Here is a 15,307-nt window from a genome sequence, read left to right as displayed (position 1 = left end):
TTGCTACCTTAGTTCTTCTCTCTTCCTAAAATTGCTGAACAAGTAGGAAACGGATAACGTAGGCAAAAGATAATTAAAAAAAAAAAAATCTCTTCTTCCCTAGTCCTGCAGAGTGGAATGCCCAGCACGTAAAACTCCACTTGCGCTGGGATTTTTCTCCTCAAACACCGGAACCTATGATTGCGCAGGTCCAAGGGTGTTTGTGCGGCCCACGGCGCAGAGTTTAGGAATCGTGATTCTTTCTGCACGCGTGGGCTGCAGTGTTTGCGTGATTGTTTAAAGGAGGGTTAATTCTAGTGGTGATCGGGACCCTTCTACTTGGACCTGGTTGTAGATCCCAGAGTCTTGGGCCCCAGTAGCTTACTTTTCTGTCTGGCAGTGAGATTCAGGAACTCACCTGCCTCCATTCTTAAGGCTACTTACAGGTGCTCGGAGCTGCCCTTCCCCCAGGACAAGGAAGCCAGGGGCCAGCGTAGTGACACAGCTGGCGAAGCCGCATCTGCAGGGTTGGCGTCCTGTGTGAGCGCAGGTGCAGGTCCCGGCTGTTCCACTCTGATCCAGCTCCTTGCCAGGGTACCAGAGGGCCATGGAAGAAGAACCAAGTGCTTGGGCCTCTGTCTGACATCCACGTGGGAGACCCGGGTGGAGTTTCGGCCCGGCTCAGCCCCAGCCGTTGTGGCCATTTGGGGAGTGAACCGGTGGCTGGACGATATCTCTGTCCCCTCTCTCTTGTGACGGTGCCTTTCGAATAACTCTCAAAACAAACAATCACAAAGGGAAGCCAAAGCTAGTAAGAGATTAAGCTAGGTTTCAAGCCCAGGTCTCTGAGTTGTTTCCTTAGTACCGTGGGAGGAAGCTGGTGAGGGAGACAGAATTACAGGCAGAAAGAGAACTGTGGCTGGGAAGAAGGGAAGAGAAGATAGGAGAGGAAAAGAGAAATCTGTAGTCCTGGGCCACCTGGCCTCCAGGGGTTGGCTTTAAAGGAGGCCTGTAACCCTTTTAAGATGACATATAATCTTTACGTGCTTTTTCCGGATGGTGACTTGGTAGCATCATGAGATATTCAGAGGTCTGTGACTCAAGAAAGATTCTGAACCAGTCACTGAGTTATGGAGTGTGTGGAAGTATGTTCTGATGAAGCTTTTGGAAAAGGTTTATTTATGGCTGGCGCTGTGGCTCAGTAGGCTAATCCTCTGCCTGCGGCACCGGCACCCCAGGTTCTAGTCCCGGTTGGGGCGCCGGATTCTGTCCCAGTTGCTCCTCTTCCAGGCCAGCTCTCTGCTGTGACCTGGGAGTGCAGTGGAGGATGGCCCAAGTGCTGGGGCCCTGCACCCGCACCTGGCTCCTGGCTTCAGATTAGTGCGGTGTGGCCGTGGCGGCCATTGAGGGGTGAATCAACAGCAAAGGAAGACCTTTCTCTCTGTCTCTCTCTCTCACTGTCCACTCTGCCTGTCAAAAAAAAAAAAAGTTTATTTTTTTTGAAAGAGAGAGAGAGTACTTCCACCTGCAGGTTCCCTCCTCAGTGACTGCAGCAACTGCATCTGGGCCAGGCTGAAGCCAGGAGCCAGGAGCTCCACCTTGATCCCCCAGGTGGGTGGCAGGGACTCAAGTACCTGCTGCTGCCCAGGAGGCTCACCCCGCCGCACCACAATGCGTCCGCCGCTGAAGATCTTTAACTGGATTTTTCTCCCTTAAAACAGGGAAAGGGAGAAGGAGCTCTCCCTAAGCAAAACAGTCTGTCAAAGGCCAGCTCTCTGCTGTGGCCAGGGAGTGCAGTGGAGGATGGCCCAAGTGCTTGGGCCCTGCACCCCATGGGAGACCAGGAGAAGCACCTGGCTCCTGGCTTTGGATCAGTGCGGTGCGCCGGCCATGGCGGCCATTGGAGGGTGAACCAACGGCAAAGGAAGACCTTTCTCTCTGTCTCTCTCTCTCACTGTCCACTCTGCCTGTCAAAAAAAAAAAAAAAAAAAAAAAAAAAAAAAAAAAGTCTGGTTGTAGGTGAAATGGGGAAATCAGGCAGATTTTCTACTGCTTCTGTGAAAGTGGGAAGAGCTCTAGGTGTTCAGTGTCTGTCGGTGGAAGGAGTTGTGAGATACTGCGGCTGTCCAGGACTGGCGATTCAGTGCTCCAGAGAACCTGACAAATTCTAGGGCCAGCTGCTGTAGAAGGTTAAGCCTCTGTCTGCAGTGTCAGCATCCCATATGGGCGCCATTTCGAGTCCTGGCTGCTTCACTTCTGATCCAGCTCCCTGTTAATGTCCCTGGAAAGCAGTAGAAGATGGCCCAAGTAACTGGGGCCCTGCATCCACATGGGAGACCTAGAGGAAGCTCCTGACTCCTGGTTCCAGATTGGCCCAGCTCTGGCTGTTGCGGCCATTTGGGGAGAGAACCAGCAGATGGAAGACCTCTTTCTCTTTCTGGATTTTTGCCATTCAAATAAATCTTTAAAAAACAAATCTGACAAATCCTGTAGGATTTGGTTTTATAGAATGGAATGTGGCTTGCTTTTACAACCCTCTGGGTTGCCCTCAAAATAAGCTTGAGAATTTGAGATACGGGTTCTGATCCGTGGTATGGGGAGAGTGAATGTGCTGAACACAGAGTGGTGTGGGGGAATACTGGTTATGGGTCTGTTACCTGTGGATGGTATCACAGGGCGAGGCCAGCCTATCTAAACCTGGGCTGCCTCCTGTTTGTAAACAAGGTTCTATTTGGATATAGCCACACCCACTCATTTACATATCACTTGTGGTTGCTTGCAGCTACAAGGGCAGAGATGCTCTGAAAAACCCAAAATACTTGCCATCTGAACTTCTACAAAGCTTGCCAATGGTGGTCTAGGGCCTAAGTGTGTGAGGGTTACTCGGAAAGCCTGGTAGTTATTTCAGTACTTGCAGCAATGTCCATGAATATTGGCAATCTCTGTGTAATTCGTTTTCTGCTCTGTGAATAATTTTTCCTTTGATTTCATATATTGACAATTTGAGCAATGTATATATGCATATTATTTGGCTAAAGTTTGACTTTGGCCCAGACCATAATAAGTTTCCATTTGAAATTTTAAAAGTAATTTAAACATTTTTTGACTTAAGATATTTAAAAAAATTTTAAATAGCCTGTGTTAATAAACAAAAGGACAAACTGTAAAGATATGTAGCAAATCAATTAAAAATGTTTACATGCAGTATTAGCTGTATATTACTACAAAATGAATTATCCCAAAATTTAGTGGCTTGAATAATAATCATTTGTTAGCTCAAGAGAATATTTTTGTACTTTAAAAAATATCATAGTAGAACAGGTCAAGTTGGTAATTTACTGAGAATAATTTTGGGGGGCAAAAATTGAAAAATTAAAAATTTTATCACCTTGTGTTTAGAACTGAAAATTAATCAGTGTCAGCTACAATTCTCCTTGCAAATTCTTCACTCTCAGAGACAATTTTCATTCAAATAGTACCATGTATTCGAGTGTATGTATATTAGATAGGCAGAGTAGGAATCATTAGCAAATATCACTTTGTACTTCAAGTGTGGAAACTGAGACCAGGCAGTTTAAAGTGGTTCCTCCTGGTGACATGGTTAATAAGTGATCCTGGCTATGATCCAGTTACTCATAATTGAAATTACTCTTTATTTTTGTGTTTTATCATGCCTTGTAAATAGTTCAGATAGATGGAAGAAGGATTAATTTCTATTCAGGTAGACAACAAAGATAGTACTGTTCAATTTGTTGGGTTGTTGTAGGATTTGGGATTATGTGTGAGTTTGCTGGGCCCAGAGGCTGAAGCCAGGCGACATTTTGAAATGGTGCCTTCCTTCCTGGATCCTGGCTTCAGATTGGCTCAGCTCTGGCCTTTGCGGCCTTTTGAGGAGTGAACCAGCGGATGGAAGACCTCTCTGTCTCTCCCTCTCTTTGTCTGTAACTCTACCTCTCAAACAGATAAATAAATCCTAAAAAATAAAATAAAATAAAAATGGTGGTTTCCTTTAATGCACATCACTGTTATACTTTTCCTGGAATTATGAGATTATGTGACTATTTTGATTTTTTAAATAAAGTACCAATATAACAGTCTTAATTTTTCTTTTGTAAAACAAGTTAAAAACCTTTATCTACTGTTAGCACAGTTTTCTTTTATTCCCCAAGTGAGCTAACTGTGTTGGAACAATTAATTCTTTGGTTTGCTTAACCATACAGAGGTATCTCTGAACTAAAAGATCTGTGTATCAAAGTCAAATACAATGTAGCTTTAGGATTCGCGTTTCAATTTTTTTTTATTGTAGTAGTATCATTTACTTTGGTAAATCCATATCCCAATTTAAAATGTCCCAAGGCAAATAAAACTTTGTTATAAATTCAGGTACTGTATTTTAAAATGTACATGTTATACACACAACAGCTGCTAGTGGAATTACTACAACAAGCAGATACAATCATGATGCCTAGTACTAAGTGTTTAACACTGCATAGATTACACTAGATACATTGCTTTGTTATGATCGCCACTGATAAATACAGTAACTTTAGTACAATAGCAATACGGTTGCATTTTTAATGCTTTAATAAAGTCAGTAGCATCTAATTGATATTGAATAAAACATGTATAGGGTGTATTTTAGGTCAGATGCTTCTGCAAGAATAAGCACTTAACATGCTGTGGTATCCTTGACAAAACAAGATCATCCCTTTTCACAAAACAGAATAAGCCAAGCCCAAAGGAATCTGAAGTAATTGAAAGAAAATGTGACAGTTTGTATCCCTGTATTATGTTCAGCATTATTTGACATAATTTTCCTCTGGTTAAGACATACATGTTTTTCCTGATGTCACACACACACACACACACACACAGAGGGAGGGGAGAAGGGAGGAGGAAGAAAAGGAGGAAGAGAGGGGGGTAGGGGAGAGAGAAAGAGAGAGAGAGAGAGAGAGATTGATTTTAAAGGCTGTACTAAAATGCTAACATAGCAGTAGCCCTTAGATGATACTTCAGCTGGAAAAAAGTTTGGTGAGTTGTTCTTAACCATTTTTTTTTTTCTGCTTAGAAAAAAATCAGTAGCCTATAAATATCTAATGTTTTAAAACAGGTATTCATCATTTAAGGTCTTAAAATAAATTAGGTTGTTTTAAAAACTGCAACAATACTCCACTTATTCACAAATATATTTTCTATACATATTTATTAGTTTGAACAATTGAAAAACAGCTCCTGCAAATCCTTTAGCTTAGATAACAGTACTGTTCTTAATCACACAAGTGAGTTTAAGAAATATATAATACTTCATGTAGTCTTATGTAAAGCTTTAGTGAACACCCTAGTCACATGTCACTTTACAAATGGAAAAATGGGTGGTAGGAGGTCAGCTAATCCTGCCCTAGTCACTACCGTAGCCACTGATTCAATGTCATTGTGACGTTTGGGTTTATTTATTTATTGTGTGTGTGTGTACACGAAAGCACACTCCACTGGCCTTCTGATTTCCTTCTTTCTTCCTTCACTCCTTCCTTCCTTCCCTCTACCTGTTCTTCCCTTCCTTCCTCTTTTTGGTGGAGGAACACAAACCTTTAACGGTCTCTGAATAAAGCAGTCATTCTGGAAATCCCATACTGATTACAAAAGCCTTTCAGATGCAATGAAATTTATTTTTCCATCAAATTAGTGTTGGCATGTGTTCTATGGCGTGCTCCGCATTGTTCATGGAGAAGAACCCTTCCTCTTTCTATGTGTGCAAATAAATGATCGTTTCACGAGGAAGAAGCCTGAAGGGCAGACAGTGAGTCTGTCTTTCTTGTTTATAATTGCTTTCTTTTCTTTTCTTTTTTTCTTTTTTCTTTTTTTGACAGGCAGAGTTAGTGAGAGAGAGAGACAGAGAGAAAGGTCTTCCTTCCGTTGGTTCATTCCCCAAATGGCTGCTACAGCCGGCGCTGCGCCGATCCGAAGCCAGGAGCCAAGTGCTTCCTCCTGGTCTCCCACGCGGGTGCAGGGCCCAAGCACTTGGGCCATCCTCCACTGCACTCCCAGGCCACCTCAGAGAGCTGGACTGGAAGAGGAGCAACCGGGACAGAACCAGTGCCCCAACCGGGACTAGAACCCCGAGTACCAGTGCTGCAGACGGAGGATTAGCCTAGTGAGCTGCGGCACTGGCCAATTGCTTTCTTTTTTAAGTAAAACAATTTTTTTTTAAACTTTCACCAGTCATGGGATAATGACAACAATGTGACTGTTGCTATAATATAATCATATCCAAACTATTCTTTTTTCCTCAGGGTATCCAAACACTGAGTGAAAGTCCAACAAGTTAATCAAGCCGGCTTCATACTTACTATCTGATAAAATCTCAAGGAAAAAAAGACTATTTGGAGAATAAATAAAAATAGAAACTGTACTGATGCCTGATTTTATTTTTAAGCTTCCCCTTATCTCAAAAAAAAAAAAAAATCCATAAATGAGATTCAGAGAAACTTTGTCCCTTTCTGTCTTTTTTTTTTTTTCGTCTGAAAAAGCCCACACATGGATCGTAACATTATCACATGTACTTAGTGACTTACATTCTGGGACGGAAGGGGGTCTGCGTGGCCCCCCTTGGCACATCCCACTGTCGCATTCAAGTCAAGCCAGAGTCTCCGGGTTAATTGGTTGCAGGCGCAGGCTTGATGGAGGGGATGCTGCAGGACCGTCTCATGACGAGCCTGACCTCTATATCCGGCAGGCTGTCCTGCCTAGTCTGTAAGCACCCCTCATCAGTGGCTGCCAAGTGAAGATCAAATCGAAGGGAAACGGACTTTTTCCTTAATCGAGGATTATCTTTAAAGAAGGAACCTTCCCATTCTTTGATAACTTCATCCACCTTCTCTGTCCTGAAATGACAAAGCAAACCTTTCGGTATGAAGAGTGTATTTTAAAAATATGCAGGATGCACTCCAAATGCATGAAAAAATCACATCGTTTGCATAATTTATAATTTAGATACTTTAGAAATCATCTGAATATTTTCTAAGGAAGTCTAGAATTTCAATGCGATTCTCATGTTTTGGTTGCATTTGAAGGGAAAACAGTGAATTTTGCTTACTCTTTCATGTGGGTTTTTGTGTATATGTGTTTATACTCGCATCAGAGTAAAACTCACAATACGTTACAGCAAAATTTGGAAACATTGAAACAAAGAAGAGTAAGTGCTGGGAATATGGGATTAAGGATCGTTTCAGTGCGTGGGTTTGTTTATTTTTGAGTCCAAAGTGTTTCACTCACTGAATAGTGCCATGAGCTTCTGCGCTCTGCTTCCCGGGGCTTCCATCAAATATCGCCTGTTTGGTCACAGTTTCCACTTTTTCATCCTCAAACTTTTGTGGGAGTTTTGTTGAGAAAGAGATTTCATTTATAATGGCTGTGAAATGTTAATTATAATATGTTAAATTATTGAAATACTTTTCATGATCAAATTATATGTCAAACTTTTATTCAAATATTGCTAGGTGTTTTCTACTTTAAAGCATTTAATTTGCTTATAAACCTAGAAAACAGCACTTAATTTTTGAAGTAAGTTTTTTCTTTTTTTTTTATGGCAGTAACTCACCTGACGGTAAAACAAACCCCACTCGACTTGTGCCAGACTTTGGCTCTTTTTTCTCACCTTGGATACAACCATAATATCTGAAATTAGAAAGATTGTTATAAGAGCAACATTGTGTCAGCAAATAATTGAAACAAACAGAAGAATGGATAGATTGTATATTCAGACATTGGAAATATTTTAGCAGTGGACATAAATGAATTGAGGCTACACTGTATCTTTATGGGTGAACTGTCCAGGCAGAAAGTTGAGTGAAAAAAGAGGGTAAGTGGGGCAGGCGCGGTGGCTCACTTGGCTAATCCTCCACTTGCGACGCCAGCATATGGCATCCATATGGGTGCCGAGTTCTAGTCCTGGTCGCTCCTCTTCCAGGCCAGCTCTCTGCTGTGGCCCGGGAGGGCAGTGGAGGATGGCCCAAGTGCTTGGGCCCTGCACCCCATGGGAGACCAGGAGGAAGCACCTGGCTCCTGGCTTCGGATCAGTGCAACGCGCTGGCCGTGGCAGCCACTTGGGGGGTGAACCAATGGAAGGAAGACTTTTCTCTTTGTCTCTCTCTCTCTCACTGTCTAACTCTGTCAAATTAAAAAAAAAAAAAAAAAGGAAAAGAAAAAAATTAACAACAAAAAAAGCAGGTAAGTGGCAGGCAGTTTTCCAAAGGTTAAGGTAGTGCATTAGACGATTCCCTCCTTTCTTTACATGCTTGTTCCTGTAAAGGATGTACCACAGGAACGAGCGTCAGATTCAGGAGCCGGGTTGCTAGAGGTTGGACAAGGTGCTGGATGTGCCCTGGTGTTTGGGGAGCTCCAGCGACATTGGAAACATTTTACTTCTCAATCTGGGTAGTGGATACCCCAGTATTCATTAGATTTTTCTTTTTTGTATATCTTAAATAGAGCATAATAAAACATTTAAAAATTGTATTCATAGTAAAGACCAACTTACCAATATCTTGCTTAGTTAGAAGTTAAGTAAAATTCACAACTAATTGGTTTAAATTTATACACAAATATATATATATATATAGTATCATGAGTGCTTATGAATCCAATGAAATTCACAATCATATATTATATTTATATATATTTACACAGGACTTATGAGTATGCATGGATTTCACAATTTTTGTGCCAAAATAAGCTGATCTTTTGATTTAACTTTCCATATTTTAGGAAGTGCCCTCAGATAATATGCCAGATGTTATTTTAAGTGCTTTATAGACATGACTCACAGCAATCCTCTGAAATAAGTGAAATTATTCCCTTTTTACAGATAAGAAAAACAAGGCACAAGAAAGTAAACCAACTTGCCCCAGGTCACTCAGCTAGTAAATAGGATATTTTATCTTTTTATTTGTTTTAGTAGTATATATATATATATTTTTGACAGGCAGAGTTAGACAGTGAGAGGGAGAGACAGAGAGAAAAGTCTTCCTTCCATTGGTTCACCCCCCAAATGCCTGCTATGGGCAGCGCGCTGCGCTGATCCAAAGCATGGAGCCAGGTGCTTCCTCCTGGTCTCCCACACGGGTGCAGGGGCCCAAGCACTTGGGCCATCCTCCACTGCCCTCCCGGGCCACAGCAGAGAGCTGGACTGGAAGAGGAGCGACCAGGACTAGAACTCGGCGCCCATATGGGATGCCGGCACTGCAGGTGGAGGATTAACCAAGTGAGCCACGGCGCCGACCCCTAGTAGTATATTTTAAACTCTATGTTTTTTGAGGACTTAGTATATGTCAAGCTGTATTGCGGGTGTATACTGTTTCATCTAGTTTTGAAATGGATTCAGAATTCTGGAACAAGCACGAGCAAAGATTTCTTTTTATGGAAACATGGAGAATTGTAAGTTGTACCCTGCTCGAGTCACGGGATCTTATGAGCTTACAGATTATGATAATGCGTGAATGAACACAGATTCCTCTTTGCATCAGAACAAGTCTATTAAACTGTGAGTCAGAACACTATTGCTTTCCAGTGTGATAATCACATCCCGTTAATAATTAATAATAACGATCATAATTTTGGTATTTGCCATGTAGTTGGGGGGCCCTTGGTGGAGCGTGGGGTGGAGATTGTGGTGATCATGTGTGAATTTTCCACACTTTATTTGTAGGTGGTCCATAGAATGCATAGAGTAATCCTTAGGGAAAATGAGAACGTTGAGAATGGTCCATTTTTAGTGATCCAGCACTGTTTGTGTTTTGTTCTGGCTGACCTGGGCTGCTCGGGTCCTAGTTCTAGGGCAGAAATGGTGCTTGCCCGCGCTCTCACATCCCACTTGATTGCTGGGGTCGGGGGCGTGGTCATCTCCCCAGTGAGGCCAGCGGCTCTGTGTATCTCACCCCTTGTCAATACCTACGTGGAATTAGGTACCTGATTTCTTCCCTTTCGAGGAGGCGGCGGTAAGTGGCGATCTCTTGCTCCAGTCTCATCTTCGTGTTGAGCAGCATCTCGTGCTCCTGCAGCTGCCTCTCGATGCCCCGCCGGACCTCCTGAAGCTCTTTCTCCAGCCCCTCAATCACAGCCTCCAGGTCTTGCAGCTGCATCTGGTGATGCCGCTCGCTGGCGTGCAGGGAGTTCTCAAGGCCCCTTTCCTGTGGCACACAGAGCCCCATCAGTGAACCGTGTTTCTGAAATCTGATTTGCAGTATCTCCATTCTACTGGGTGCTAGCCTTTCTTAAAAAGCCCTGCAATGGCGGTAGGCATATTGCTTAGCAGTTAGGACACTGGTTAAGATGCTCGTTCCACACCTGAGTGCCTGGGTTCAGTTCCCAGCTCCGGTTTCCTGGCGGAAGCAGTTCTTGGGAGGCAGCAGGGATAGCTCAAATGACTGAGTTCCTGCCACCCTGTGTAAGACCTGGATTGAGTTCCTAGCCTGAGCTTTGGCCTGGCCCAACCCTGCCTCAGCTATTGTGGGCATTTGGGGAGTGGACCAGCAATGGGAGCACTCTCTGTCCACCATATTTCTCTGTCTGTCTGTTTCTCTGCCTCTCAAATAAATATTTTATTAGAAAAATTGCAATAATTGGATCTCATTTATGCAAGAGGTATTTCTGGATAACTTTTTTTCTGTGACCCAAATTGAAAAAAAAAAAAAAAAAGAAAGAAAGTCTGTATATGCTTAACTAGAAAGCTTGTTACGTCTTAAAGAATCCTATGATAATTCCTCTGTAGTGTGATTAGCTTACTATCACTCTGATTTATTTTTTCATAGCATATTGAATATCAAAGCCAGAGAAGACTGCTTCTAAGAGGCATTTTAGAAAAGCACTTACATATTTTTCTATGAGAAGTCTCAATGGCATGGATAAAAGAACCCCTCCCTCTGCTAAGACTTGGGTTCATTAGCAAATTTCTTTCTTCGCTTCTGACAGTTAGAGAAGGCTGGGAGCGGAGTGGGGGACCAACCAGGGCTACTTCATTTTTCAGGTGTGGCCAAGCTTTGGAGTGGGTTGGTATCAGGCATGGCCGTAATGGAGGGAGGTGAGGGTAGGCCACTGAACAGGAACTAGGGACGGGATTCTCATGCGCTCGCTGTGACGTGCAGAACACGGTCCCTTTCCTGGGCTGAGGTCACGTCGGGGGAGCGCGTGGGCAGCCGCAGCCGCTCTGCGCCGGTGCTCACCACGGCGTGGAGAGACGCGATCTCCACCTGCAGGTGGTGCCACTGGCGTCGGGCTTCCTTGAGTTCCGCTCGAGCCGCCCTCAGAGCCTCTTCGTCTTTGTCCATCTTTTGATTTATGTTTTCTTCCAGCTGTAAGAGACAACAGCATTAACAAGCAGGAGCGAGAGCACGAGTGGAGACGCGGGGTTTCAGAGCAGTTATAGAGCGTACAGGGATGAGTGACTTTTTCTTTAGATCATTAGGTGACAAACAGGTGTCCTCATGCTTAGTCACTGATAATTCAGTGTAAGGGGGAGTCAGCTGGGTTCTCATGCTTCCCCCATGCAAACTCAGTTCAGAAGTCCTTTCCAGCCAAGACAACCTGAGAATGATGGACAAATGCCTCTATTTTAATGAAGAGAAACAGTTTGCAGGAACTAAACTTGTGTCCTCTGATTCTTAGCTTTCCATTATTTATGGATCATTAAGGAGGAGAGAGTGGATGCTAGTTAGTTTGCCCCCTTATTTTATTTCTTTTTTAAAGGGCTCTTTAAAAAATATATGTATTTTTAAAATTTATTTAAAGGCAGAGGTCAGAGACAGGGAGAGATAGATAGAGAGATGATAGATAGATAGAGAATCGATCTTCCATCTGCTGGTTCACTACCCAAATGCCTGCAACATCCGGGCCTGGACCAGGCCAAAGCTGGGAGCCAGGTCTCTCCCGTGGGTGGCACTGATCCAAACCCTTCTGTGTTCCAAGGTGTGCATTAGCAGGAAGCTGCATCCGAAGTGGAGACAGGACTCAATCCCAGGCACTTGGATACGGGATGTGGGCCTCCCAAGTGGCAGCTTCAACTCTGTGCCACATAGTTTGCCTGTGGTAAGTTAGCAAATTAAGTGATCATAGGCATTCAAGTTCTGTAGTAAGAAATCCACTGATGAGCAGGTTATTTTTGCATATTTGGGGTGGTAAAAAAATGACATCTTTAAGGACTGTTTCTGAAATGGTCTAACCTTAAAAAACAAATGGAATATTTTATATTCACCATGGAATATTTTTACACTGATGGTGAAATTAAAAGAATGTATCTGGTGACAGAAGTCTTGACCTTTGACCCCAAGAACAGCTGGAGCAATGTATACAGTTGGTCACTGTATTTTGAAGCAAAAAATAGAACTTTCAATTTAGTTTTGAAATATAAAATGTTTCAATTTAGTTTTGAAATAAAAAGTTACTTTGATCATACAATATTGTTTTTTAAAAAAGAAGCTTGAATCAGTGAAACTCTATGAATAAAACCGAGGAGGGGCCGGTGCTATGGTGTAGCAGGTAAAGTCGCTGCCCGCAGTGCTGGTATCCCATGTGGGCGCCAGTTCAAGTCCCAGCTGCTCTACTTCCGATCCAGCTCTCTGTTATGGCCTGGGAAAGCAGTATAAGATGGCCCAAGTCCTTGGGCCCCTGGACCCATGTGGGAGAAGCTCCTGGCTCCTGGCTTTGGATTGGCGCAGCTCTGACCTTGCAACCACCTGGGGAGTGAACCAGCAGGTGGAAAGCCTCTCTCTCTCTCTCTGTCTCTCTGCCTCTCCCTCTCTGTAACTTTGCCTTTCAAATAAATAAATAAATCTTGAAAAAAATAAAATTAGGGACAAGATACTAGAGAAGAAAATTCATACATCGCTTTTGGTTTGTTGATCAATTGTTCTTAGTGTTAACTTGGCAAAGTCGTGCAGCAAAACAATGCATGCCAGGGCATTTACAAAAGAGAATGCAGGCAATTTTGAAAAGCTGAGACTGTAAAAGAGCTGATCTCTACTTTAAGATTCCCAAGATGGCCCCCAATAGATCAGAGCTACCAAAATGCGTGTCCTTGTGTGTTCCCTTTCCAAGTTGAACCTGGGCTCACCTGTGTTTGTGGGACTGGGGAGCGTGTGGCAGAAGAGACGCAGTGCCAGGTCTTAAGCAGCCCTGACAATTTCCTCTTCTACGCTTTTGTGGGCACTGGGCCAACACGCATGAAGTTTGGAGACCTTGCTGGGGAGACCATGTAGGCACGCTGGATGGAGACAGTCCCTGAGCTACACGGAGTGAGAGGGAAACAGGCCTAGTTATCCCAGCCAGGCCAGCCTCCCCGCAGTCCCCTACCAAGAGGCCAAACACGGGTGAGCCCTCTTGGCTGTTTCAGCAGGACTGGTCCCAGCCAACATCACGTGTGGTGGAGGAGCTTGGTCAGCCCGCCGATCATGGGAGAGAATATGAGGTTATTTTAGCCCACAGTCAGGGTAGTTTGCTGTAGAACAATCAGTAACTGATGCAACTTATGTGTCTTCACTTTGTAATAGTCCAATAATCAGGCTTTCGTGAACCTATTCCAACTGACATTCTGAATTATTTTGGGAAAATGTCTCTAAAGTAGTCTTTTGTTACAAAATACTCTAAACAACATTAACTGTAGCCTTACTTTTTTACTTGAATGTATTATGTCAGCACCGTGACTTATACACTAGACTTGTATCTCTTCTATTGCAAAATGAGGTGCTTATTTGGTTTATAATTTTCAGAAGTTGTCATTATTTTATCTTTTTCTTTGTAAAAGATAAGTCGACTATTCTAACGCCTGGATTAAATGTCCCAGTGACTTTAGTTCATCCATAATTCCTCATGAAGACTGAAAATATTACCCAGAGTTAACGCTTACAGTGTTACTACAAGTGAGTTGCTAATGGAGTGGAGGTCTGTGATCTCCTAGCAACATATATATATATTTTATATAAATAGTTATTTTTTTCTTCTGGCAATGTTCTTAAGTAAACTTTTCTGCTGGATTTGGGTGATTGAAATAGAATTTAGCTCAGTGATTGGTAAACTAATTACAAACCCTTAAATTTCAGAATCTCTGTTTCTAAAATATTCGAATTTATTTAAAGGCTTGAAATCTTAATTAATTGCTAAAAGTGATGATTGCCACTATAAAGCAAAGTCTGATATTAAGATTTAGCTCTTATGTAAATTGGCTTTTTTGCTTTTAAAATACTTAAATATTGCAAGCTTTTCATTAAGAATAAATATTTCTTATAATATAAAAGTAAAAATCTACAAGCTAAGTGAAGAGTCATTACCAATTTCTGTCATTGTTTCTGAATGTCACGTTCACACACTTAGTTGGCCTCTATTTAAAACAATTAGGAGAAAAAGCAGAACTCTTTAGAAAGATAAAAATCTTAGAAGCATTCTTAGTTTTATCTCCAGGAAAATGTGCGTGCTAATCACTCTCACTGTGTTGCTTGTCATCTGAAAGATGTCATTGAAATCATCCCTATAAATAACTCCATAATATCACTGAAGGGTGTCTGAGATGCTGCCTTCCTGGAGGACAGCTCCGAGAGGTTAGCATGTGCCCCATCTTGCTGTCTGCTGACCCCATGTTTTATGAACGATAGCCATCTCACTGTCTATATACAGATCAAATGCACCAATCGATATTTATTTCAGGGCAATCGAACAGAACCGCCACGGTGCTCCCCACAGCCCCAGTCACCCTGCCACGAAGCCTGAGTCCCTTCCCCAGGATATACTGCACTGAAAAGGAAATACAGTACCTCCAAGAGGCCGGGGCAGGGATGGGGCAGACACTGATTGTCTCCAGGGGCTGGAAGGCGCCTGTCTGGATGAGATCATTACCTGGATCCTTGTTGAGAGCACGTTTTCTATCTGATTGCTGGTGAGGAGCTTTTCATAGTTTGCCCTGATCTCATTGAGGAGCTGGGACAGTTCCATTCTTTTCCCATCCTCCACCTGGGCTAACTGAACCTTATGGAAGGGATGAGTCGCTGCGGCAGAGCCTGCCCTGCCTGCGTCGTCAGGAGAGCTGAGAGCCCCGTGCAGCCTTAAAGACACAGCGCTCCTTTTGCAGAGGCTGTGGGAATTGTCTGTGCTTTGGATCAATTATTCAAATGGATGCTAAACTCTTTGCTCCCATTGTCATTGATGTGAGTAGAAATGTCGGATGTTCTGTGAATAAAAAGAAAAAAAAAAAAAAGACATCCAGCGTTGGTTTCCTGTAAAATGGAGCACTTTTGGGTGGGGGTGAATTTATTTTGTAAAAATAAAATGGGGCATAACATAAAGAAAA

At 42.9% G+C, this 15,307-nt stretch overlaps 1 protein-coding gene across 3 annotated transcripts; it reads right to left on the bottom strand.

The window, feature by feature from the left end:
• Positions 1–1,160: 1,160 nt before the first annotated feature.
• On the bottom strand, positions 1,161–15,027 carry KRT222 (keratin 222). Of its 3 annotated transcripts, XR_519325.4 has the most exons (7): positions 14,857–15,027; positions 11,196–11,324; positions 9,943–10,163; positions 7,577–7,653; positions 7,252–7,387; positions 6,552–6,860; positions 1,161–4,822 (listed from the first exon to the last, which is right to left on the bottom strand). XR_519325.4 is itself a non-coding variant. In XM_002719361.5 (6 exons), the coding sequence occupies exons 1-6, from the start codon at positions 14,950–14,952 to the stop codon at positions 6,632–6,634; spliced, it is 888 nt and encodes a 295-aa protein (XP_002719407.2). In that variant the 5' UTR covers positions 14,953–15,027; the 3' UTR covers positions 1,161–6,631. The 3 variants fall into 3 exon arrangements, 2 of the variants coding, with proteins under 2 accessions (XP_002719407.2, XP_008269669.2); XM_002719361.5 differs by having other exon boundaries at positions 1,161–6,860; XM_008271447.4 differs by having other exon boundaries at positions 1,161–6,860; positions 14,775–14,912.
• Positions 15,028–15,307: the final 280 nt, after the last annotated feature.

This window comes from Oryctolagus cuniculus, chromosome 17 (assembly GCF_964237555.1).
Source record: "Oryctolagus cuniculus chromosome 17, mOryCun1.1, whole genome shotgun sequence".
NCBI classification, from domain to species: Eukaryota; Metazoa; Chordata; class Mammalia; order Lagomorpha; family Leporidae; genus Oryctolagus; species Oryctolagus cuniculus.
This window is presented reverse-complemented; position numbering and strand designations above follow the sequence as displayed.